This window comes from Lontra canadensis, unplaced genomic scaffold, assembly GCF_010015895.1.
Source record: "Lontra canadensis isolate GAN:19392208 unplaced genomic scaffold, GSC_riverotter_1.0 scaffold8, whole genome shotgun sequence".
NCBI classification, from domain to species: domain Eukaryota; kingdom Metazoa; phylum Chordata; class Mammalia; order Carnivora; family Mustelidae; genus Lontra; species Lontra canadensis.
In genome coordinates, this window is record NW_022631002.1 from 11,840,113 (window position 1) to 11,867,354 (window position 27,242).

Genomic DNA, 27,242 nt, shown 5'->3' on the forward strand with positions numbered 1-27,242 from the left:
GGGGGACGGGGCGTGGCAGGGCTTACTCGCGGGCTGCCTGAGGCTCACCGAGCCCAGGAACTTGAGTTTGCGGGGAGTGGAACGCGAAATCCTGGGGTGGGGGCGGTCGGGTGCAGGAGATGGCGGCGCGATGGAGCAGCGAGAACGTGGTGGTGGAGTTCCGCGACTCCCAGGTGAGTCGGGGGCCAAATGGAGCCTTCTGGGCATGCGCCCTCTCTGGTTCCCCTCCCCCACGCTGCCGGGTCAGTCTCCTGGTTGGCGGAGCGACCCTCCAGCCTGGGCTGGGGAGATGGGTAAGGGGGTGATCCGGCGCTGTCAGACCCGAGTGAGCGAGGGCAGCCTTGATGACCGTTGGGGGCGGTTGGGGCGGGCACGGACGGGGTATGGGTTCCCCGCGGGGGTCCGGGGAATAGGGTCTGCTTTGGGACACCGAAGCGTGGAGACTGCGCGCGAGCGAGTGTTGAGCGGAGGCTTCCCAACACCCGGGTGGTGAGCGAGTGGGTTTGCTCTGCAAGGTTGGGGGACTCGAGGCTTAGTGACTTTGGATAAGTCGCAGAACTTCTTTGAGCTTCAGCTGCGTGGAGGTATCATTGCCTCACAGGACTTTGGAATGGATTCGATTAAAAGAAACACAAAACTATAAAGTGCCTGTTTCGGCAGCTAAGCTTTGAGGTGGCTGCTGATGCTAGAATAGTGGAAAATACCTTATAGGGAATAGGAGTGTGCGATGTACGTATTGCCCAAATTCGAATACCTGGTTCAAAAATACCAGCTCAGCCCTAGCCTGTCATTCCCTCTCAGCTCCTCACCTTTCTCACCTGTGTGAAGGTGAGAGTCGTGCCTGCCTCACTGGGCTGGCGTGAGAATTTTATGATGTATTATTATATTTAGGATATGTGGCACAGTGACGGGCACGTGTTAGCCTCAAGGAACTTTAGCATTTACTAGGGTTTTTTGTTTGTTTGGTTTTTTACCATTTTTGTATTTCGTGCTTTCCTAATGCTAGCCCTTGTGGTAAGTGATTTATCTGCATTTACTTTCTCTAATTCAGGAGAGAACCAAGAAATAGTTATTAACCCTTTTATCCAAATTGGGGGTGGGATTGATCCGTGTATGGCTGATCTCAAGTGACTTGGCCAAGGTCTCCCATTATGTGGCGCATTTGGGATTTGAAGGCAGGCATCTGACCTCAGGGCTCTTGTTACTTTGCTTCATGTTTTAGCAATCTGTCGTCCAGTCCTTCCACAACAACTAACCCATTTCCTCTTCCCCATCACCTAGGACAGTGTCTTGGTGATTCTCTCCACTTATTCAACAAATATTTATTGACTACCTTCTGTGTGCCAGGTTTTCATCCACAGATTTATTCAGCAAGAATTTACTGAGCCCTTGCTAGGTGAACACTGCACCGTGTATCAGGACACAAATGGTTTATACTGAAGGCAAATCTGGATTACAACAAGGGGTGATGTGGTTTCTTCTTTCTAAAACTCCATCCCTTTTTTTGCCATAAAGATTTACAAGTGGAGGAGCCACCCACTGATTTGCTCTGTGGTTCCCTCTGACACATAGCCCCAGTGGAGAATTTGAGCAGCAACATACAGATTAAAGCATTCTAAGGTACTTTGCACTGTCAGCACGGTGTCTCTGGGAGGCCTGCTGTCCCATGGGAAGCGCCAGACCCCTAGGGAAAAAGAACTGTATTCTTGTTACCCTTCTTGTTAATTGCTTTCCCTGGAGACTGGGAACAGTCATGTATAGTTACCTCTGAGCCTATTAATTTGGAAGCTACTAATCTGCAAATGCTTTAATTCTCAGGGAAACTCAGGTAGTCTCACCCCTTCTTCTGTATAGAGCTGTAATTGGAGAGACCTGCGGAGAGGGTGCTGACACATATATTAGGATGTATGTAATATCAAGTAATTAAACCTGAACAGCAGTGGTCATAGTAAGAGAACAAAGTAAATTGGGTAATTTAACTGCCTTGTGGGGGTTTCTATTTTTCTTTTTTTCAGTTGGAAGGGTACGACTTAGTTTGAATTAGTATGGTTTTGTGGTTGTTTCTGGTGGCAACTGGAAGGGATCTAGACCCACTTTATTAACTTTATTTATTCATGTGGAAAGAAAAAAAACCAAAGCTCTTCATACTGTTTTTCTAACAAGGGAGGACAGACCGATAAACTTGTCAAAACCCCCTGCCTCTAATTAAAATATTTTGGTTTTTCAGAGAAAAAGCCCAGCCTGAAAGGTGAAGTTCTTTTTCTTCAGTTTCTTTCTTTCTTTTTTTTTTTTTTAAGAGTTTATTTATTTGTCAGAGAGAGAGAGAGAGAGAGCGAGAGTGCGAGCGGACAAGCAGGCAGAATGGCAGGCAGAGACAGAGAGAGAAGCAGGCTCCCTGCTGAGCAAGGATCCCGATGCGGGACTCGATTCCAGGACCCCAGGATCATGACCTGAGCCGAAGGCAGTGGCCTAACCGACTGAGCCACCCAGGTGTCCCTTTTTCTTCAGTTTCTACAAGTGCCATTCACTTTATGAAACCATGCCTTCAGATGTTACCATCCCTGATTAACAGCGAAGAAACTGTGGTACTTAACAACTACTCTGAAGTGATCCCTGGAATGGATGAGTGTTAAGAAAACTTAGAGATAACTTTCTAGAAAATTCAGTAGAATTTTCTGCCATGATGGAAATGTGGCATTGAACAGTTGAAATGGGGCTAGTGCAACTGAAAAATTGCATTTTTAATTTAATTAAAATTGAATTAATTGCCATGTAAATAGCCACTTGTATCGAGTGGCTGTGCTTTTCCAAAGTGCATGGGAGTTGAGATCAGTACCCCTGGCAAAGAGGTTAGATGGCAGAACGCGTAGTTCACAAGCCTCTAAAACAATGGAAAGAGCAGAAACAGTTCAGAAATTGATTGGGATGAAGACAGGAATTTGAACTCATGGCTCATAGCAACAGTTTGCTTAATGTCTCCGCTTTGGCATCTGTGAGATGTCTCAAACTCAGTTTTCCAAAGTAGCTGGCCATACTCGGGACCACTCTCCCTGCACCCTAGCTTTTCGCTGCTTTCCAGTTCATCCTCCACAGAGCCAGAGTGGGTTTTTTGTTTTGCTTTGTTTTTCCTTTAAAACCAGGTTTACTGGGGCGCCTAGGTGGCTCAGTTGTTGGGCATCTGCCTTCAGCTCACATGATCCCAGGATCCTGGGATCATTCCCCACATTGGGCTCCCTGCTCAGCGGGGAGCCTGCTTCTCCCTCTCCCACTCCCCCTGCTTGTATTCCCTCTCTCGATGTCTCCCTGTCAAGTAAATAAAATCTTAAAAAAAAAAAACCCAACCAGGTTTATTGAAGTATAATTAATGTACAGTAAAATTCCCCTTTTTATGTGGACAGTTTGTTGAGTTTTGCCCGTGTATGTAGTCCTGTAACCAGCGTTACACTCAAGAGTAACACTCCAGAGTTCCTTGGTGCCCCTATGTAGCCAGTCGTAGTGCCTCCCTCTGGCAGCTGCTGAGATAATTGCTGTAAGAAAAGGAATGGACAGTGTGGAAACCTCTGAACTTGGCCTCTCACCCTTAACCAAGTGCCTTTGAGATTGATCCATGTTGTTGAGCATCAGTTAGTCTGTTCTTCTTATTTTAAAATATTTTATTTATTTATTTGACAGAGAGAGAGAGAGAGATCACAAGTTGGCAGAGAGGCAGGCAGAGAGAGAGAGGGAAGCAGGCTCCCTGCTGAGCAAAGAGCCCAATGCGGAGCTCGATCCCAGGACCATGACCTGAGCCGAAGGCAGAGGCTTAACCCACTGAGCAACCCAGGTGCCCCTAGTCTGTTCTTTTTTATTGCCCACAGGTGGTACTCCGGTGTATAGAGAGACCACAGTCTGTATCAGTTCACATGTTTGTGGATATACAGGTTGTTACCACTTTTTGGTGATTATGATTAAAACTGTGATAAGGGGTGCCTGGGTGGCTCAGTCAGTTGAGTGGCTGTGGCTTAGGTAATGATCCTGGAGTCCCAGGATCAAGTCCCATGTGGGGCTCCCTGCTTCGTGGGGAGTTTGCTCTTTCTCACAAATAAATAATATAAAATCTTAAAAAATATAGAGCTGTCATAAAATATCAAGGTGGTTTTTTAAAACCTAACTTTAAAACCTTAGGGGAACCTGGGTGGCTCAGTCAGTTACTCATCTGACTTCAGCTCAGGTCATGATTCCAGGGTTCTGGGATCAAGCCCCATCAGGCTCCCTGCTCAGTGGGGAGTAAGCTTCTCCCTCTCCCTTTGCCACTCCCCCTACTTGTGCTCTCCTTCTCTCTTATCCTCTCTCTCTCAAATAAATAAATATCTTTAAAAAAAAAAACCCTTAACTTGGGACGCCTGGGCGGCTCAGTGGCTTAAGCCTCTGCCTTTGGCTCAGGTCATGATCTCAGGGTCCTGGGATCGAGTCCCGCATCGGTCTCTCTGCTAAGCAGGGAGCCTGCTCCGCCCCACCCCCCACCTTCCTGCCTCTCTGCCTCCTTGTGATCTCTCTCTGTCAAATAAATAAAATCTTTAAAACAAACAAACAACAACAACAAAAACTCCTAACTTATCCCTCCTTCAATGGAAATGCTTCAGTGACTTCCTGTTGGACTGAGTGTAGAATATAAATTCCTTATTTTGGACTGTTTAATGTGCTGGTCTCAGCCTACTTCTCGGATCACATCTTACACCTACTTTCCCCCTCTGTCCCTGTTTGTTTTCATCTTTCTCCAGCTGCTCCAGTGTGAGCTCTCTGAAGGTAGAGATTTTTGTCTTGTTGACTCCTGCTGTCTCCCTGGTGCCTTGAATAGCGGTTGGTACACAGTAGCACCCAGCAAGTATTTGTTGAATGAATAAATTTTAAAAAATCAATTATGTTGATTAATAGTATTAATAGGAATTAGGAAAAAGTGTTTAGGTTATCATGGTTTTTTAAAATAGATTTTAGAATAATTTTAGACGGGGGTGCCTGGGTGGCTCAGTGGGTTAAAGCCTCTGCCTTCGGCTCAGGTCATGATCCCAGGGTCCTGGGATTGAGCCCCGCATCGGGCTCTCTGCTCAGCAGGGAGCCTGCTTCCTCCTCTCTCTCTGCCTGCCTCTCTGCCTATTGTGATCTCTGTCTGTCAAATAAATAAAAATCTTAAAAAAAAAAAAAAAAAGAATAATTTTAGACGTACAGAAACACTGGGAAGATAGTACAGAGGGTTCACATATGCCCTGTACCGGGTTGTCCCCACTAAAAACATCTTGCACTAGTATGGTACATTTTCCATGATTAACGAATCAGTATTGATATTATTAATGCAAATCCGTACTTTCCTCATATTTCCTTTGTTTTTACCTAATGTTGTCTGTTCTGGGATTCCATTCAAGCTACCACATTCCATGCAGTCATCATGTCTCCTCAGACTCCTTGGCTATGACAGTTTCTCAGACTGTCTTTGATGACTTGGACAACCTTGAGGAGTACCAATCAGGTATTTTATAGAATGTCCCTCAGTTGGGATTTGTCTGATGTCTTTCTCGTGATTAGCCTGGGATTATGGGTTTTGGGGAGGAAGACCTCAGAGATAAGGTGTCATTCTCATCCCGTCATATCAAGGCTACTTGCTGTGAACATGGCAGGTCACTGTTGATGTTGACCTGGCTGAGGTAGTGCTTGTCAGGTTTCCCTACTGTAAACTTGACTCTTTTTGCTTTCTGTCTGTTCTGTACTCTTTGGAAAATAGTCAGTATATGCTGCCCAAATTAAAGAGTGGGGACTTCTTTCTTCCTTCCTTTCTTTCTTCCTTCCTTACCTCCTCCTTCCTTCATTTCTTCCTTCCTTCCTATCTTTCTTTCTCTCCACTTAGTTGCTTATATCAGTGTGAATTCTTAGATATTTATCTTATACTTTGGATTATAATCCAGTACTACTTTATTTTTATTATTTTTACTTTGTTTCTCAGATTGTCCCAGCCTTCACCTTTGGGAGCTCTTCAGGTGGTTCATGTGTTCTTGTGACATACCCCCATCGTTGTTTTCATTTGTTTGTATGTCTTTTACTTTTTTATTATTTATTATTCATTATTATTTTTAAAAACATTTATTTGAGAGTGAGAGTGAGAGAGAGCACAAGCAGGGAAGAGAGAGAGGAGCAGGTTCCCTGTTGAGCAGGTAGTCCCATGTGGGGCTTGATCCCAGGACACTTGGATCATGACCTGAGCCCAAGGCAGACACTTAAGTGACTGAGCCACCCAGGTGCCCCTGTGTGTCTTTTAAATATACAGTACTTTCTTATTTTTTGGCACTGCAAGTTGCTAAACTCTTTTTTTTTTTTGATATTTTATTTATTTATTTGAGGGAGAGAGAATGAGAGAGCATGGGGGGGAGGGTCAGAGGGAGAAGCAGACTCCCCGCTGAGCAGGGAGCCCCATGTGGGCCTCCATCCTGGGATTCCAGAATCAAGACCTGAGCCGAAGACGATTATTTAACCGACTGAGCCACCCAGGTGCCTTCAAGATGCTTAACTCTTATCATGTATATTTCCTGCCGTAGTCCCCAAACTAGCCATTTCTCTAAGGATCCCTGGTTTCTTTTATTGGAGAATGACATCAGAAACCAAGATCTGGTGCTAAATGTGCTCACTGCTCTTGGGGTGTTATTGCCTGTAGGCACTCTTATCTGACAAAACAGGAAATGTATGTGCATACTAATCCGTGTGTGTGTGTGTATATATATTTCTATATGTAATTATCTGTATATTAAGCTGAACACGAGTTCATACTTAGCATCTTCTACTCTAATCCATTATCACAAGAGTCATTGTGCCACCCTTTGCCTACTAGTAACCTCCCACTCTTACTGTGAGAAGCAGGGCCCCCCCTGCCATCCTCCATGCATTTACATACTTGTTCATTCCAAAAGACTTGTACAGTGGCTTCAGAATTGTTCACCTCTATAGCAGGGACTTTATATACTAGAGCACAGTGCTTATGTACAGTTCTTTTCCCCGTTAGTCTTACAGATTTCACTAAGGTTTTCATCATTTTTAAGCAGCCTTTTTCACTTCTCCACACTGTGTTCCAGTCTTGTCTTTTTAAAATTTAATTTAATTTATTTTTTTGAGATATAGAGAACAAACAGTGTGAAGGGGCAGAGGGAGAGGGAGAAGCAGTTTCCCTGCTGAACTGGGAGCCTGTCTTGGGGCTTGAGTCCAGGCTCCTGGGATCGTGACCCCAGCCAAAGGCAGGTGCTCAACTAGCTGAGCCATCCAGGCACTCCTCGTTTCCCCCTCCCCAAGATTTTACTTTATTTATTTAGTTTTTAAAGATTTTATTTATTTAGAGAGAGTGCACTTGTGTGTGCTCAAGCAGGGTGGCAGGGGGGAAGGCAGAGAGAGAGAATCTTAAGCAGACTCTGCACTGAGCACAGAGCCAGACACTGGTTTCGATCCCATGACCCCAAGATCGTGACCTAGCTGAAACCAAGAGTCGGGAGCTCAACTGACTGAGCCACCCAGATGCCCCTTAAGATTTAGTTTTCAAGTAGTCTCTACACCAAACTTGGGGCTTGAACTCACAACCCCAAGGTCAGCCATCCCATGCGTCACCGACTGAGCCAGCCAGGTGCCCCTGTGGTATAATCTTTATGAAGCATTACCTTTTCTTTTCTTTTTCTTTCTTTTTTTTTTTTTTTTTTTTAAGATGTATTTATTTATTTTAGAGAGCTACCCTGCTTAGGTACCCTAATATTGGGTGACTTACTAGTCTCAGCATTACTGCTACTTTTCCAGACAGATAAAAATTGAAGCCTTGGGGTGCCTGGGTAGCTCAGTGGGTTAAAAATTGAGGCCTTGTTTTGTTTTCTGCTCTAAATAAAATAAACAAAACACAACTTGGCAAATTTGTTAGCTAAGAGGAATGTTGTGAATAGTTGATAGTCCAGACGTTTCCTGGAGCCATCCAGCTTTGGTCCCTGCTTTTCTAGTTTCACTTCAAGTTCATTTTGGAAACTATGGGGATAGAAGGGCACAGAGGGCTGTTTTGGGTGGAAGTGACTATTAGGTTGTGAAAGCTGCCAATTATTTGTTTTCTAGAAAATTTGATAGGAAAATGCAGTGAAGAATGGGGGAGGAGTAGGGTACCGCCAGGGAGTGCCAGTGTTAGGACCCAGGTTCTATCATCTCTCTGCCATGTGATCTTGAACAAGTTAGTTCCTTTTTAGCCTCAAAGAATAATAGTATCTGCCTGTGTCCAGGAGTCCCCGTACCATGCCTAGTTTCACTAGGAGGATTCACATTCGTATTTGCGGTTAGGATTTATTGCAGGGAAAGGACACAAAGCAAATTCAGAGCGAGAAAGCACATGGCGTGAAGTCTAGAGGAAGCTAGGTGCAAGGGACCTTTCACCGTGGAGTCACTCAGGACATGCTTAATTCCTCCAGCATCGAATTCTAGCGATACCTAGGAAATGTGACCAGGGAAGCCCATCAGAGTCTCAGTGGCCGAGTTTTTATTTGGGGCTGGTCACGGAAGCACCCTCCAGCTAGTGTGAACCACACCTCAGCAGGTGCTCAGCATAAACCACATTGTACACGAGGTGTGGGTAGAGTGAGCCACTCTTATCAGTTGGGGAATGGTGGGAACATTCCAGATCCCAAGTTCCCAGGCGCCAGCCAAGAACCAGCCTTGCAAGCAGGCCTTTCTGAGGTGAGTAGTCTCGTGCCTGCTACGCTCTTTTCTGCAACACCACGTGACAGTGACTGGAAGGATTAGATGAGATAGTCCCCCTTGAGCACTTGGCACAGTGACCAGCTTATTTTAAGTACCTGATACATGTTAATTATTATGGTTATATCAGAAAACTTGGTAAGGAAGCAACAAATAGCCTGACAAAAGAGCCTTATGGAGCTGAGGGAACCTTTGGAAGACAGCTCATCCACTTTCTTATTTTATAGATGGAGAACCGGGGACTCAGGAAGGAGAGGTGATTTTCCTAGTCATACCCAGTGTGAGCCATTTCAGCTTGTGAGAACACAAGGATGTTCTCATTTTAAAGAGGGAGACTTCCCGGAAGTGTCTGGGTGGCTCAGTCGGTTAAGCATCTGCTTTCAGCTCAGGTCATGATCTCAGGATCCTTAGCAGGGAGCCTGCTTCTCCCTCTCCCTCTGCCACTCCCCCTGCTTGTGCTCTCTCTCACTCTTGTCAAATAAATAAATAACATCTTAAAAAAAAAAAATAGAGTGAGACTTCCCAGAAGACACCCACTGTGCTGAGTGTGTGAACACAACCTCAGATAGAAACCTCTAGAAGGTATTATATGAGGATGGTTCAAAAGCAGCCCTAGCAGCAGTGTTTGTCTCTGATTTAGAGACTGGATCTCGTCATTTGAAACGTTCTGATCCTTTTTATATCCATCGGTTTTAGTTTGTGGTTTTATTCTATGAAATCCAAGCGTATGTACATTACAGTCGTTATTCAGACACGTGACAGACTGAGTTTCGGGGACCTGACCTAGCTCTGACTTGTGTTGATTGGATGTTTCCACTCTGCATCATTTCGAAGAATGAACGGGCAAAGTGTTTTTGTATTTTTGAACAGCTCTTTCTAATTCAGCTGGGGTTGAGAGAGGAAGAGTTGATTTCTTTCCAAGCCCCTTCAAGTAAACTGAGATTTTGTTCTGCAGATGGCAGTGGTCTCTGTAGAGGGGCTTTCTTCTGTGTTGAATCAGGGTAGAAAGGTAGTCCTATGAAGTTATATATTACAGATTCTTCCCAGAGAGATAAACTTTCTGAGAGAAGCATTGTGTTTGTACCAAAATTTAACTGTAAATCCAACATGGATTGGAAATGCAGTCTATCTGCAAATTCATTGTCTCCTGACCATTGTGAAGTATCATCCCTGTTGTTATCTAAAAGATGAGAATATTATAGTGTAAGCCTTTTTTTGGTGGTAGTTTTATTGAAATATTGTTGACACATCATATAATTCACTTGCTTGAAGTGTACACGGTTTAGTGGGTTTCATTATATTCACCGACTGAAACCAGTGCCACCATCATTTGTAGAACATTTTCCTCACCCCCAGAAGAAACCTTGTACCCTTTAGCCATCACCCCTCAGTCCTCCAACTCCCCCAGCCTTAAGCAATCACTGATCTGGTGTCTTCTCTATAGATTTGCCTTTTTGGATATTTCATAGAAATGGAATCACATATGCAACGATGTGGCTGAAACTAGAGGGTATTATGTTAAGCTAAGTAAGGCAATCAGAGAAAGACAATTATCATATGATCTCACTGATATGAGCAATTTGAGAAAGAAGAGAGAGGATCATGGGGAAGGGAGGGAAAAATGAAACAAGATGAAACCAGAGAGGTAGACAAACCGTAAGAGACTCTTAATATTAGGAAACAAACTGAGGATTGCTGGAGGGGAGGGGGGGTGGGAGGGATGGGTAGCTGTGTGATGGGCATTGGGGAGGATATGTGCTATGGTGAGGAAAAAATAAATGTAAAAAATATATATTCTCATATAAATACAACTAAAAATAAAAAGAAACAAAAAAAAAGAATCACATAGTATGTGGTCTTCGTGATTAACTTGTTTTGCTTAGTTTTTGTGTTTTGTTGTTTTTTTTTTTTTAGAGAGAGCATGTGCGTCGGGGAGTCAGGAGAGGGCCATAGGGAGAGGGAGGGAGAATCTCAAGCAGATTCCCTGCTGAGCAAGGAGCCCGAGAACGGGCTCCGTCTCATGACCCTGAGATCAGGACCTGAGCCAAAACCAAGAACCTGGCACGCAACCAGCTAAGCCACCCAGGCACCCCTCACTTAGTTCTTTTTAAGGTTCATCTTTGTTATGGTGGAGTAATATTTCATTGTAGGGCTATGTCACATTTTGTTTATCCATTCATCAACCGTTGGACATCTGGGTGGTTTCTGTATCTTGGCTGTTAGGACTCATGCTGCCATGCGCGTTTGTGTATAAGTTTTGGTGCCGCATAAACCTCTGTTGTCCATGGTAGCTCGCATTTATGCAGTACATACCGTGGGCTGTGCCAGGCATTGTGCTAGTGAGTCAGTTTTTACCCTCAAGCAATTGCAGTCAAATAGTGGGGATGTATCAGTAAGTAGAGGGTTATTATAAAATATCACAAGTACTGTGTACAGATAACCCTTGCGTACTACGGAAGCACAAGGGAAGCACTGGTGAGCCACTGGGTGTGTGCAGGAGGGGGTGGGTCAGAACTTTCTGGGACAAGCGTGCCCTGCACTGTGAAGGACAAGAAGGGATTGGCCAGGCGTAGAAGGGAAAAAAGTGTCATCCAGGCATAGGAAGCAGCAGGTGTGGGGGCCCAGAGGTGAGAGGGAGGGTGGTGCTTGCTTGAGTTTGGAGGGGATTCATAGTAAAGAATTCATCATGGCTGGAGTGTTGGGATGGGGTTAGAAGGTGAGTGATGTGAGCTGGGCTGTAGAAGTGAGCCCAAGAGAGGTCTTAAGTGATCTTTACTGTCATGCTAACGGTGCTGTCCTTCATCGTGTGGGGTGTGGGAACCACTAAAAAAGGTGACCGAGTAAGCCCCGTGACACTCCCTGGATCTAGCAGAAGCCCTGAGGGGGGAGGAGCAAGGCAGGTATCTTGCTGCACAGGTGTCTGACCCGGTGATGACTGACACAGGTCTGAATGAGGCAGAGATCGGGAGAAATGGATTGATGAGGAATAGACCAGAAAGGGGCATCCAGAGTAAGGAGAGAGCTCAGAAGAAGGTCAGTCATGTCATGGTAGCCATAGGTTTTCGGGAGGGAGTGATCATTTGTTTTTAAAATTTTATTCATTCATTCATTTATGATTTTATTTATTTATTTGTCAGAGAGAGAGGCTGAGCGGGGAGCCTGATGTGGGGCTCGATCCCAGGACCCTGGGATCATGACCTGAGCCGAAAGCAAAGGCTTAACTGACTGAGCTACCCAGGTGCCCGTCATTAGTTCTGATACTGCCTTTTTTGTGTGGAGGCTTACACAGTCTCATGGAGTTGATATCTTTTTATTTGCTGTCAGCCTGCCTTTCCACATCCATTAGTTACATATTTTCCAGGCCAGCAAGAATCAAGCACCACTGTCAATGCTATGGTAGTCTTATTTCATAAAGGTCGTATGACTCCTGAAGTGTGTCACCAAAGCCACCATCCTGCATTTGGAGGAACAAAGGCTAGGAAGAACTTTATTCTCTTTGGTTTAAAGATACTGCTTTCGACAGGAAGCAGTTCTGAACAGTAAGTCTATTTTCCTGCAGGCAGGAGAGGACTTTTCAGTATCTAAAAACAAAGGTTGAAAGAAGGTATGATTGGAATTTTACATTATAAAGCGTGGCTAAGATGCACACATTTTGTTCCTTGGGTTTCTCTATTCTAGTTGAAGGCTTCACACAGCAGGCAGTGAGCTACTGAAGTTTATTATTCTAGAAGGTATTACAGAAGAAAAGGAACTAAGATAAATTCATGCATGGTAAATTATCAAGGGAAACTACTGAAAAAAGTTCTTTGAGATGTCAAGGAACGCCTTGGCTCATTAGATTTTGACCTGATTCTGATCTGCTTTCCAAACAGCACATGTTCACAGAGCCCCTCTTTGGGTGCTCTGGGAGAAATAAGATAGATCCTGCCCTGTAGGGGATCCCCAGCTAGTGGGAGAAGATAAATGTGTACAGTAACAATTACCACATAGCAGGTGACAGCCATTCCTGTGTCGGGGTTAGAAGGTGCTTTTCGAGAAGGTAGAATCCCCGTGGTGGACTCTGGGTGAGTTTCTTAGAGGAGATGTGTCTTAGGACCTAAAAGGTGAGCAGAATTTCCACAGCAGAGTAGGAGACAAGGACTTGCCAGGTGGAAAGACGCGCTTAAGCATCTTCTTAGAATTGGGAGCTTTGCTGACCTTCCAGAAAGGTGAATGCTTCGAATGGGTGTGGCCTGGGCAGGTAGAAGAGGGAAGGTCAGACTGGAAGGTTATATAAGCCTCTTATTTGGAAGGGTCTGAAGGCTGAGGAGTTGCCACTTGATTATTTTCAGTGGAAAACCTGCAAGGTTTTAGAGCAGTGGATTGATGTAATCAGAAGTCTGCTTTCAGAAATTTCAGTGTCGGGCGGGAACGGAAAATGGAGAAGGGGAAGGAGCGCTGTTGGGAGGGAGTTGCTGTAGGCTGGCAGGCCTGGAGGGCCCAGGCCAGGATGAGAGGCATGGAAACAGGAGAGGCTTGGGATGCCTTAGAAAAATAGTATTTTTTATTATAAAATCATGTGAATTTGTAAGTAATACAAAAACATAGGCTCATGTGGAGGAATGAAACAAAAACCCCATAGGAATAACTACCATCTGAGCATTCTGATGGACTTTCTTCAGGGTTTTTTAGGCATAAGTAGCTGCTTGAAATTTCAGTTCATAGCACAGTATAAAATACCACTTTCCTTCACTCCTGTAAGCTGTCTGTAATCTGTCCTAAGCCCCTTCCTGCGGCTACTGGGAAGTTCTCTCTCTCTCTTTTTCTCTGTCAGTCATCATTGGGGCTGAGCTCCCTCTCTTGCAGTGGGATCTTGTGGTTCCCGGGATTCTTAACTCCCTGACTCCCAGACTTAGCATCTCTCAGCTGCTCCCTGCCCAGTGCCCTGAGGTGGGGAGGCCTCCTGGGGGACTCCTATCCCCGCCCCACCCTGAAGCGCCAGCTTTACTCTGATTAGGTCCCCTTCTCTTCCTCTCCATTCTCTCTTTGTGACAGCCTGGCATGAAGTTCCTCAGTGTGCTACGAACATGATGTTGGCCCTTTTTTCTGGGGTAGTAGAGACACATCAGTTTGATGTGCTTTTGAGTCTTTTTAAAAATAGCTTCCTCTGATGAGGTGATATGGTGAGTTACGCTGCTCTCTTTGCTGTTTTGGATCCTGTGTTTTTCAGTGTCATTTTTAAACACTTTGAGAATATTGTTATAAAAATATGCATCATTTACTGGTAGATAACATGAAATAAGCCACTCTGTGTATAGAAGTTTTTCTGTGTTTTGGGTGGATTCTGGAGGTAGAATTTTTGAGTCAAAGGCATAACTTTTTTATCATCATGATTATTATTATTACTACCGGGCCACTCTCTGTTATCACCACAAACTTAGCGGCTTGAAACAATACCCATTTTTTAGATCCCAGTTCTGTAGGTCAGAAGTCCAGGCATTGCTTGTTTTCTGTTCTGAGTCTCCCACACTGAAATCCAGGTGTCAGTTGCTGAGCTGTCCTCTGGAGGCTCGGTTGGCTAAGGAAGAATCTAATGGGCTCATTCAGGTTTTTGGCCGAATTCACTTCCTGGGGGTTTTAGGACTGAGGTCCATCCCTGTTTTCTTTCTCTTTTTTCCTTCCTTTCCCTCCCTCCCCTCCTTTCTTCCTTACTTTCTTTCATTTTTTTAATTAACCTGTACTCTCAACATGGGGCTCGAACTCATGACCCCCGAGATCAAGAGACACATGCTCTATCAGCCGAGTCAGAGCCAGGCACTCCTTTAAAAAAAAAAATTATTTAAAATAGGCTTGATGTCTTTTATTTTATTATTTTTAAAAATTTATTTATTTATTTTTTAGTAATCTCTACACTCAACACGGGGCTCGAACTCATGACCCCAAGATCAAGAGCTGCATGCTCTTTCCACTGAGCCAGACAAGCACCCCAGCCCTTTTCCTTTTTTCTTTTCTTTTTAAATTTTTAAAAATTTATTTAACAGAGAGAGAGAGAAAGAGACCAAGCAGGGGGAGCAGCAGGCAGAGGGGGAGGGAGAAACGGGCTCCTCGCCGAGCAGGGAGCCCAATGCGGGGCCCAGGCGCCCTTTTTAAGATTTACCTTATTTGTTTCATTGAGAGAAAGAGAGAGAGGGAGGGAGAGAGAGCACCCGAGAGCGGGACTGAGGGGGCTGGAGGGAGGGCAGACGCACACTCAGCACGGATCCCACGACTGTGAGATCTTGGCTTGAGCGGAAATCAAGAGTCAGACACCCAACTGACTGAGCCACCTGGGTGTCCCGAGGTCCCTGTTTTCTTGCTGATGGTTAAATAGGGTTCACTGTTAGCTTCTAGAGACCACTTTCAGGGCTTTGCTGAAAGCCCTTTTACAACCGGCAATCATCTTCCTCACATTAAATGCCTCACCTTTAGAATCTCTGACTGCCTCTGTCTCTAACCTCTGGACCTAGAGTTAAAGAGCTGACGGGATGGGGTTTCTCTGTCTCCCCACAACCCTCAAGAACTTCTCATCATCTCAACAGAAACTCTCAGGGCGCCTGGGTGGCTCATTCGGTTAAGCGTCTGCCTTTGGCTCGGTCCTGGCATTGAGCCCTGGGTCCAGCTCAAACAGGGAGCCTGCTTCTTCCTCTCCCTCTCCCCCTGCCGCTCCCCTGCTTGTGCTCTCTCTCTGTCAAATAAATAAATAACATCTTAAAAAAATTCAAACACAAACTCTGTATTCATTAAATAGTAACTCCCCATTCCCCACTCCCTGCCCCCTCCACCTCTATACTACTTTGTGGTTTTATGGATATACCTATCTTAGGTACCTCATGGAAATGGAGTCATGCAGCATTTGTTCTTTTGTGCCTGGCTTGTTTCACTTAGCATAATATTTCCAAGTTTCACCCCTATCGTGGTATGTAGGCCATTATATGTGTATACCATGTTTCGCTTATCTATTCCTTTGCTGGTAGCCATTTGGGTTGTTTCAGGTCTCTTTATCTTAAGGTCAGCCGATTTGGGTACTTAATCATGTCTGCTAAATCCCTTCTCAGCAGTCCTCAGATTAGTGTTTGAATAATGGGGAGAGTGTGTGTATGTACCAAGGGCCCAGAATGTTGGAGCCATTTTCAGATTCTTTTTCTTTTAAAGATTTTATTTATTTATTTGACAGAGAGAGAGATCACAAGTAGACAGAGAGGCAGGCAGAGAGAGAGGGAGAAGCAGGCTCCCTGTTGAGCAGAGAGCCCAATACGGGGCTCGATCCCAGGACCCTGAGATCTTGACCTGAGCCAAAGGCAGAGGCTTATTAACCCACTGAGCCACCCACGTGCCCCCATTTTTGGATTCTGCCTACCACACACCTTCTAGAAAGATTGGAGGTACCATCGTGCCTTCTTTCATACCTTTGTCTATAAATTGTTCAGAAGAGTGTGGAAATCACATCTCATTTCACTGCCTGCCTTTCCAGCTGGGCTTTTCTCTGCTCACAACTCTGGTGGGATGAAGAATGCATAACAATGACTTTTCAGCCTCCACTGAACGCTCTGGCTTCTCGTCCCCAATATTACCTGTGACATTCTTCTTGAGGATGTATGAGATTGTGCAGTAATGTCCTGAGAATGCAGCAAGATTTGAATTTGTCTAAATTAAGAGAATTTAGGGCTATAATTGCTGTGATTAAAGTTAGCCTCATGCTTCAGCCTGAATGCAAATTCATTTGACTCGTTCTGGTTTTCTGGGAATTAGACATTGGATCCTGAAAAGATGGTGCTCCCTAGGAACTGGGATACTTGGGAAATGGAAATCATTAGAATGTGCTAGAAATCTCAGATTAAATGGGAGCTGAGCATCTCAATAACAAGACTGTGGCCATGGATTCAGCATGGGTGGTGTTTGAATATTACTTCTTTCCATTTGGCTTGGAGGAGGAGTCTATGCCCTTTGGGAAAGGGATGGGGGTGGTGTGGTCTGGGATGGGGTGTGTGTGTGTGTGTGTGTGTGTGTGTGTATGCATGTGTGATGTCCCAGGTTAGGTTTTGCTCAGAAGGGGAGGGGCTCTTAGTTGCTCTGTTAGCTCTGAGGTACTTAGATCTTCTAAGGGTCCTAGGATGATATCTTCTCAGTTTAGAATATGCCAGCTTGCTTGTGGGTAATCCTGGTGTCGGGGAACAGATAGCATCACCCTCTTGTGGCAGGTGAGTATGAGATGTGGATGAGGATTAGAAGTGGGTAAAAGCGTCCACTGCAAACAGTGAATCCTTCCTGCCCGCTGGGGACTTCTCCCGGGCCAGAGGAAGAGAAGACGCCGAGGTGACAACCCGCGTGTCTTCTCTATCCTGAGCTCGCTTTGCTGGCAGAACTGAATGTGTTCTCTCTCGCAGGCAACGGCGATGTCTGTGGACTGTCTGGGACAGCATGCTGTGCTTTCCGGGTAAGTGAGCGTGCAGTGTTCCTCTGCTTCGATTTCTGGGAACAAGTGGCAAATCAGGAAGGAGGTTTCTGGGAAGTCGGAAAATACTCCTTCTCTTTAAGGATTGTGGCTCTAGGGCTTAGTTCTCTCCTAGTGACCTCGGGGGCACTTAGAGGGATTGTTAGCAGTTTATTTTTGACTCTGCCCTAATATGTAAGCAATAAAATTCCTTTGAAATTTTAGTGACTGGGACTTTGGTCTTGGAATTATAGTTTTCTCTTCATTGCATGGACTCTGTAGAAGGATGCTCTCTGTTGTGGTCTCACAGGTAGTTACAGGGATGGAGGGCATCTGGGTCCTAGTTTGGCACTGCCATTAATGACAAGTCCTGGGACATTTATCCAGTCGGCCTCCGTGGACTTCAGTTTTCCTGTGAAGGAATTTGATTTCATTATGAAGAAATCAACATAATTTCTGTGGTGTCTTCTGGCCCAGCATATTTAAGATTTTGGCAAGTAAGCACCATCCCAGCATTGCTAGTTATTCCACCACGGTACTGGAGTGATCCCACTTAATGGCCAGAATCTCACCTCCCCTCTCATAATCACTATCTCTCCAAGTTTGCTGTATTTTCATTAACTTAGTTGTTTATGAACCCATTTATAAAATTTTTTTTTTAGATTTTATTTTTAAGTAATCTCTACACCCAATGTGGGGCTTGAACTCTCAACCCGGAGATCAAGAGTCACATGCTTTACTGACTGGGCCAGTCAGGTGTCCCTGAACCCACTTATAAATTAATGAATTATTTTCTTTCTTTCTTTTTTTTTTTTAAATATTTTATTAATTTATTTGAGAGAGAGAATGAGAGAGAGCAAGCAGGAGAGGGGGAAGATCAGAGGGAGAAGCAGACCCCCTGCTGAGCAGGGAGCCTGATGCAGGACTTGATCCGGGGACTCTAGGATCATGGCCTGAGCGAAAGGCAGTTGCTCAACCAACTGAGCCAGCCAGGTGCCCAATGAATTATTTTCTACTTCATTGTTTTATTTTGAAATAATATTTTAACTTACCTTAAAAAATGTAGCAAACATTTAAATAATTCAAAAGACTATAGGTTGAAAAGTAAGATTTCCTCCTCCCTTTGGCCCCCTTCCCCAGGGACAGTTACCATTACCATTTTCTTATGTCATACTGGCTGCATAGATAAGCAACGATTGGTATGTCTCTTCACTGCTGCCTTCTCACTCAGAAAAAAAAGAAAAAACAGCTTTATTGAGATATAATTCACAGACCATGCAGTTTACCCATTTTAAGCATACAAGTCAGAGGTTTTGGGGATATTAACTACTCAGTTTTTAAGCCTTGTTTTTTAAAAATCAAGGAAATACATATATATAGTTGAAAAAGTCAGTATAGCATTACAAGGATTATATTGTCAGACAGCAGAATCCTACCTTTTCCCTACCCCTGATCCCACTCACTAGAAGCAACTAATTGAGACTCTTTTAGCCATTTCTTTGGGGTTGCCTCCATTTTTCCAAATAGTATACCTATACTTGGTATCTTGATTTATCCATCAAAGATCTAACAAATTGACTTCTAAAAACAGGTGAGGAGTTAGCACTTTTATTTTCCTCTGTGAGTCCCTTACAGGACCTTCCCCCTCCTTCCAGTATAGTTATATAACAATTTTTGGGTTGAATTGGTATTTGGGGTTCTTTTCTCAGAGTAATTTTGAGAGGTCCTATACCATTCTGATTCTGGATTTTTTAAGTGACCTATTTTTTGTCTTTGGAAGCTTTAAAATGCTATCTTCGTCTCTAGTGTTACTTTTACCCCCAGGTGTGTGAAATTGTTACCCCCACTGCCTTGGTGTATGTTTTTTTTTCATTTATTGTGCTGGGCACTTGGAGGGCCCCTCTTTTTTTCCATCTTGCCTTGTTTTATCTAAACAGATGAAACATAACATATACCTGGCATCATGTAGCCACATTATCAACCCATAAAATACTGAGGTGCTCAGGAATAACTGTGTCTCAAATGTTAGACTTTTCTGCATTCACTGATGTGGCTCTTGTCATTTGTAGCATTGTAGGAGGGAATGGGATCGTGTCACTGGAGATCAGGCCGGCGTTCCTGCTTTGGTGTGCTCTTAGATACAAATATATTCGCCTTATTTTTCAACAAGATCTTGAAGGTTCACCATTTCATATTCTTACATTGAACTTGAAAATATATAAATGAATATTTATATTCATATAAATATATGAAAAATATATACAATATATAATATAATAACTTTATTATATAAAGTTTATATATAATATATAAACTTGAAAATATATAGGTATATAATATAATATATAAATATATATCATATATTTATATATTTAAGTGAACAGCTCAAGTAAATTTATAGGTGTATACGCCCGTGTGATCCCTAGTCAGAGTGAGATCCAGAGTAATTTTTAGCAGTGTTGGAAGGCCCTTTCAGTCTGGAAGTCTGTGTCTTCCAGAGAAGTTTTCCTGCACTGAGTCTCAATTCCACACACACCCCCCACCCAACTTCCTACTCTCATTCTTTCTGGAGCTGCGCTTAGTCTGAGTTGGATATCCTATGTGAATTCTCTTTTGGTCCATTTTGTTTTACATTCTGGGCATTTCCTTCAGCTTTAACTTCCCACTCTTCGATCAGATTTCTTTATTTCAGTTATGCTTTTCATTTCCAGGAGCTCTCTCTTGTTCTCTGTTCTTTACCTTGTCTTCTTTTACCTCTCTGAAGGTGTTCATTCTAGGTTTCTTCTTTCCTCTTTGCTATTTCCTTCTATTTCTTTCGACCGAGTTGGTGCCTGCCTTTCATGTTTCCTCTGGTGACTGATACTCACGGGCTCTCTGTTGCTGTCAAAGAGTGATCAGTTTACATGTGTGACGGTGGGGTTCATTGGAGGGAGATCAGGTGGGAACCAGCCCCCCTTTTCTCAGAGGGTGCCCAGATGTCTTTATCTCTTGGGTTCTGTGTTGTTAACTTGTTTGCTTTTGTTTCTTTCTTGGGCTGGTCATTTTCCCCTGAGAAGAATCCTCTTGTCACATGTTATCTGAAGACAAAAGCTCAGTGTTGTGGGTGTTGAGGAGGGAAGAGGCGGGGGGCCTCATACTCTACCTCATGCCCTGTTTTGAGCACAGCTCTTCATCCTCACCCGCCCCTGTGCCTGTTGTCCCAGGCCCGGGGCTCCCCCCAAGTAGTTTCTCTGAAGCACATCCCCCCTGCTCCGCCGGGTGAAGGAGAGGTGGTCACCTGGCTCTCTTGGGGTGCGCATAAACTGCTCTCCTTAGTGCTCTTTCGAACTGTGTTTCTTCTGTTCAGTGTTTGGTTCTCCAGCCCTCTCTGTTCCTTGCCTGGAGGCCAAAGCTTCCAGCTCCCGGGCCGGCCTGGGCTTTGCAGCGTGAATCAGCTTGCCTGTCGTTCCTGGCCCCTCTGCAGTTTGCTTTCTCTCCATCAGTTACCATTTGTCCTTGAGCTCTCCACTTCCTCTCTCTGTCTTTGTCTTTGTGGGTTTCTGTATTTTATGTTTTCACTCTTACATAGTTGGTGGGTCTTCTGGGGGAATGAAGATTCACACGTGTGTTCGATCAGACATGTTTATGCTGAAGTGCTTGCGTCCTGCGGCACTGCCATGGCTTTGTTATGCTTCTGTCATGCCTTCCACCTGCCCTGTTGACACGCACCCCACACAGTTAGCTCTCGGCCTTTCTCTGTTGTTGCTGATACAAAAGTGCCAGCTTCCCTGCTGCAGGATCAGGTGATTCCTTCGGAGGGGTTCAGACATTCTAGATCTTTGTTCTGCACCAGAAGTTCTGGAAGTTCTGTGAATTTGTGTCTTGCCCATGTTTTCCTGCTTCCTTCCCAGCCCTCTGTTGTGGGGTTTCTGCTAGAGTCTGACGTGCCATTTACCTCGCGTTTCCTATCTCTTCTGAGCAGGGACGATTAATCTTTTTCTTCATCATTGGGCCCGCCTCTCCTTGGGAATTCCCAGGGGCTCGGAGTGTTCTCTAACGACAGCTGATGGCTGCCGAGATGTGGATTCGTTCACACACCAAGGATTTTTCGCTTAAAGCGAAGGGAAGATAGGTGAGCACAGGACACTTCTGTTTTCAGAGCCTTTATACTGATTGGCATCTTGAACGGTATCAGCGCTTAATATGTTATTTTCAGGGACGCCTGGGTGGCTCAGTTGGTTGAGCGGCTGCCTTCGGCTCAGGTCATGATCCCAGCACCCTGGGATCGAGTCCCACATCTGGCTCCTTGCTCGGCAGGGAACCTGCTTCTCCCTCTGCCTCTGCCTGCCTCTCAGCCTACTTGTGGTCTCTCTCTCTCTCTGACAAATAAAAAAAAAAAAAATGTTTAAAAAAAAATATGTTATTTTCATTATTACTTTATTGGTTATTATTTTCCTTCCCGGTGGACTTAATTTAGTTGCTCTCACCAGGTTACCGACTTGCAAGGGAATTTGAGATTTTCTCCAGAGTAGTGGGCTAAGGGATGAGTGATGTGTGTAGCGCCTGTTTACCGAATGCAGAGCACTGTGTCTGGTGAGGAGGGACCTGCAGAGATGGGAGACACGGTCCCTACTCCACTCACTCAGTTCAGGACCGAAGTCTTAACCATCAGTAGTTGTCCTACACAGATGAATGCTACCATCACAATGCAAACTGCTCAGTGGGCGTAGTGTGGAAGCAGGGACCTATCCTAGCAGGACGATTGGGAAAGACCAGAGAGGCTTGGACCTGAATCCGGTGGGCAGATGTTAGACTCCCAAAGATCTGGGGTGGGGAAGGCCATGTCTAGAGACAGGCTCTCCCAGAGATGTGGCTCCCGCTCACTGAATAGTCACCTTGACGTCCTCTTGTCCCTCATATGCCTTTCAGATGAGGTAAAGGTCGTACACATCCAGGGATATTTTTTAACTCTGTTTGCAAACCATATGTAATTCCAAATGTGCTTTTCTGTCTTAATGCTAATGCTGTTCTCTCGTTATAATGTTGATGTTGTTTTCCTAGCCGCCGATTCTTATACATCGTTAATCTAGATGCCCCTTTCGAAGGTCACCGAAAGATCTCTCGCCAGAGCAAATGGGACATTGGAGCTGTGCAGTGGAACCCTCATGACAGCTTCGCACACTACTTTGCAGCCTCGGTGAGGTCATTTAAGGGGTACAAGGAAAAGACTTTTTATAAGTATGAGCTGGGGCCAGTAGGTCTGTGTTCTATGTAGAGAAGAGAATGTAACCCTCACTTGTCAGGCGGAAAAGAAGTATGGATGGTTCTAAAAGGAAGATTGAGGCACATTGCTGACATGTATATATGCGTGCGTGTGTTCGTAGATGGGAACAGATTTGCTGGCACCCGTGGTGCAGGATCTTGTGTTTCTGAGGCTCCACATTTTGAAAGGGAAATGAGTAGATGCCTCTGTTCCTCTGTGTGATAGGAACCTGTTTTCACTGGCAAGAAGGTAACTGGCTAGTGACTCTGACCTTCATTGCTTTTTGGAAGGATCAGAAGACTCCACACACCCTTCCACTCAAAGGAAGGGATTCAGTCTCGATTGGGATTTTATTAGATCAGCTAAGCCTCTGAGATTTTTATATGCCTCTTTATCTGTGAATTTTTCCAGGGAAAATGTGTGCACACGTTTTACTAGGTTTTTCAAGGGATTCATGACTGAAAAAAGATCTGGGCTAGATCCATCTCTGGAATCTTTCGCCAGATTCTCTATTAGCATTTCTATTCTCCTAGAACAATTCGAAATCTAAACCTTTGGCTCTTTTGCATGGGGCCGGGAAGACAGTATTTAAAGGAAACCCATCTTATCATCCAGGAGACGCAGCCATTCACGGGGCTGTCTGGGTCTTTTCTTATCAGAAATGACAGTCTGTGAGAGGAAAGCATCGGAGGAAAGAGAAAGAAGAGCAGTGTTGTCAGCTTCAGGAGGAACAAAAAGCTGCTCTTCCCCGTCATTTCCAAAATAGAATCTGACTGTCTCACTCTCACCATAGACATCTGAGGTGGAGCTGGTTTAGGGACTGTTCCAAAGGAGAAACGGGGGCCAGTCTCCTGCTTTCCCATTCCTGACCCTTTTCCCGTGTGTTAGGAACAGTGCTCTTTTTGTTGGCTTCTACCTTTAGGACTTTCTCTCCCCTCTCACCCGCAGCCCCTGTTCATCTGGTCCAGGGGTCCTCAACCTGGATACTAGTGACATCTCAGGCCAGATAATTCTTTGTGGTGGGGGGTGTCCCCTGCATTGTGAGAGCTCCAGCAGCATCCCTGGCTCCCATCCGCAAGTCCCAGTGGCCTCCTCGTCTTCTCCCTCATCGTGACAACCGAAGATGCTTCCAGACATTGTTAAATGTCCCCGGCAAGTAAAATTGCTCTGATGAGAAACCGCTGATTGAGGCCGACCAGTCAGTACTTGGCCGGAGTGGATTAGCCCTGCATTTGTTTACGAGTGGTGAGATAGTCCTTTTTGGGGGCGTGGGGGGAAACAGTTGTTTTCTTTTCTTTTTTCTTCTTAATTTCTTTTGGCAGTCATTTTAAAGTGGACAATTTAATGTCAGTTACTACGTTCATGATATATACAACCACACTCCTCTCTAGTTCCCAAACATTTCCATCACTCCAAAGTAAAACCCCTTACCATTCAGCCATCTCTCGGAATTCCCCCTCCCCACAGCCCCTGGCAACCACCGGCCTGTGCTCTGTCTGTAGATTTATCTGTTCTGGATATTTCACATAAACAAAACCACACAATACGTGCCTTTTGTCTCTACCTCCTTTATCTCTGTTATAGCATGAATCAGTGCTTTCCTCCTTTTTATGGCCAAATACTCTTCCATTGTATGGCTGTAATGCATTTTGTTTAATGGTTCTTTTACCAGTGGACGTTTGGGCTGGTTGTTGTGAATAAAGCAGAAATGAACGTGGGTGTACATGTGCTTCTTTGAGTACTTGTTTTCCGTTCCTTTGGGTATATACTTAGGAGTGGAATTGCAGGGTCATATGGTAAGTCTGTGTTTCACTTTTTGAGGAACCATGAGACTTTTCTATGGTAGCTGAATCGTTTTATAGTCCTACCAACAAGGGTGAAGGTTCTGGTTTCTCCATATCCTCACCAAAATTATTGTTTTCTGTTGTTTTTCTTCTTTAATTTTAATTTTTTTATTTTAAAAAATATTTTACTTATTTATTTGAGAGAGAGGGCATGCAAGAGAGCACAAGCAAGGGAGAGGAGTAGAGGGAGAGGGAGAAACAGACTCCCTGCTAAGTAGGGAGCCTGATGCAGGGACTGATCCTAGGACTGGAGGATTATGATCCAAACTGAAGGCAGACGCTCAACTGACTTAGCCACCCAGGTGCCCCTTTTTTCTTTAATTTTTAAGTTACAGCCATCCTAGTGGGTATAAAGTAGTATTTCACTATGGTTTTTGATTTGCTTTTCCTTAATGACTAATGCTTTGAGTATCTTTTTGTGTGCCCGTTGGCCGCTTGCACATCTTTTTTGGAGAAATGTCTGTTGAAGTCCTTTGCTTATTTTGAAATTGGACTGTATGTCTTTTTGCTGCCGAGTTGTCAAAGTTATTTATATATTCTTGATACTAGACTCTTCTCAGAGATACAATTTTTTTCTTAAAGATTGTTTGTTTATTCATTTGAGACAGAGAGATACAGAGAGAGAGAAAGAGCATGAGCAGGGGGAGAGGCAGAGGGAGAGGGAGAAGCAGACTCCCTGCTGAGCTGGGAGTCTGACTTGGGGCTCAGTCCCAGGACCCTGAGATCATGACCTGAGCCAAAGGCAGACACTTAACCATCTGAGCCACCCAGGCTCCCCAAGATAAGATTTTTTTTCAAAGGTTTTATTTATTTATTTTAGACAGAGAGCAGGGAGAGGAACAGAGGGAGAGGGACAAGCAAATTCCCTGCTGAGCACAGAGCCCAACTCAGGGCTCAATCTCATGACCCTGAGCTCATGACCTGAGCCAAAACCAGGAGTTGACTTCTCCCACTGAGCTACTCAGATGCCTCAGACATATAATTTTCTTTTCATTTATTTTCTTTTTTTATTAAAGTTGGCTTCTTTTTTTTTAAAGATTTTATTTATTATTTATTTGACCAAGAAGACACAGTGAGAGAGGGAACACAAGCAGGGGCAGTGCAAGAGGGAAATGCAGGCTTCCCACCCAGCAGAGAGCCCGACTCGAGGCTCGATTCCAGGACCCTGGGATCACGACTTGAGCCGAAGGCAGACGCTTAACGAGTGAGCCATCCAGGCCCCAGAGATATGATTTTCAAATATGTCTCTAATTCTGTAGATCGTCTTTTTACTTTGTTGATAATGTCCTTTGATATATTGAAACTTTTGATTTTGATGAAGTTTAATTTATTGATTTTTTTGTTTTATTGCTGTTGGTTGGAAGACAGCGTTTTTTAGGAGAAAGAGCTTTGGAGTTACAGACATCTGAGGTCAAGGCCTAGTTTTGACACTATTTTATCTCTAGTGCTCTCCCAGCTCTCCAAGCCTCAGCTGCCTCCCTTGTAAGGTGGGTGATGGCAGCCAGTGTGCAGCGTGGTGCAGGAGAGCAGGAAGCAGGGCTCTTAAGATTCCTAGGACATAGACTCCCAGAGCCGCCCAGTGGAGATGGGATAGTGTTGTAAGATGAGGGGAACTTCACTTCTCATTCCTGTTCCCGTTGGAAGCTGTTTTGAATCCTAACCTTTAGACCGGGAACCTTATCTATTTAGAATTGGAAACTGGCATTTCTGGATTAAAACCTTAGAACTTTGTACATCTGTCTATCTCTGAGCCTAAAATGAAAATCAGTCTGGTAATATATAGATATTAATGTACCTGCATCTTCTGTATCTGTTCAGAAATTATTAGATACCTATTAGTAATCAGACTATTATAATCTTTGTTCACTTTTGGTATGTTTCTTAAGCTCTTGATATTTAAGTATTTTGCTGGCTGGTTGTTTCTTTTAGTGAAACATGGCTTTTTCTTTTCTCCTTTCCCTAATGTAGTGTTGTTTCTTCTGGCCAGTTTTTTCCCCGTGTCTTTTTACTTAACCCTTTAAGAAAGTATAGGCATATTTCAAGGAATCTGTATAATTTTGCCTCCTAGGACATGCCTTTGGTGTTAGTTCTGTTTTCTTTCTTGTGCGTGTGTGTTTTTAAAGCGTGGTGGAAGGACTCCAGGCATTTGATAAGTGGGAAAGGCGAACTAAAAACATCTAGTGTGACAGCAGCTGGAGAGATGGGTGTGTGACCTTCCGAGTTGGGAGGCGGTCCCTCTAGCGGCCAGGAACATCTCCATAAGCCATTGCTCATGTGTTCAGTACTGCCTCTGTAGCTTCCGTTCAGCTGTACCTGTTCAGGGTATCTTTACTCTGAAGATAGCACTGCCCTTTAGTGCTGTGGACTGAGCTAAGGGTGGCTCAGATGTTAAGTGTATTCATTTCTCTTGGCTTCATAAGGAAGTCAGTCTGTAAATCTCTGCCATGTGAGTTGGTTTCTGCGTGGCTTCCCCTTCTCAGCCCTCGGCAGATTGCGGTGAGAGCACATGTTCTGATGTGCTCCTGGCTGCCTTCTTTCCCTTGTTTCTTTTCAGAGTAACCAGCGGGTCGACCTTTATAAGTGGAAAGATGGCAGCGGGGAAGTTGGCACCACCCTACAAGGCCACACTCGTGTCATCAGGTAGGTACCAGCCTTCCGCAGCTCCTGGCCTGTCTCCCTTTGTTGTAGTCTCATGGGAACTAAAACGAAGACACCGTCCTCCTTGCATGGCCTGACCCTCTGTGTTGCGTTGTGATGGTCCTCATAGCCAAGATCAACCAGCTTTGGTGTAACCACTAATCCCGATCCCAGGAGACCCTCAAGACAGATACAGCCCAGTCTGGAGTGAAGGATTAGAGCCGATCTTTTGCCATGGAGGGAGCTAGCAGAATTACTCTGCTGACAACCGACAGTGCCCAGGAGTACAGAGAGCAGGACGCAGCCCTTTGCTTTTTCTTCAGCAGCTTGGGGC

General features: G+C 44.6%; 1 protein-coding gene across 3 annotated transcripts in view; it reads left to right on the plus strand.

The window, feature by feature from the left end:
- The window catches only part of WDR59 (WD repeat domain 59), a 92,699-nt gene continuing 65,457 nt past the window's right edge, over nt 1-27,242 (plus strand). For all 3 annotated transcript variants that reach the window (XR_004382249.1, XM_032853957.1, XM_032853959.1), the window contains exons 1-4: nt 1-173; nt 17,139-17,188; nt 22,226-22,361; nt 26,826-26,911. Coding sequence is in view for 2 of the 3 variants with exons in the window: in XM_032853957.1 (XP_032709848.1) it covers nt 120-173; nt 17,139-17,188; nt 22,226-22,361; nt 26,826-26,911 (326 nt within the window). In the remaining variant the exon portion in view is untranslated. The remainder of the gene's footprint in view (nt 174-17,138; nt 17,189-22,225; nt 22,362-26,825; nt 26,912-27,242) is intronic.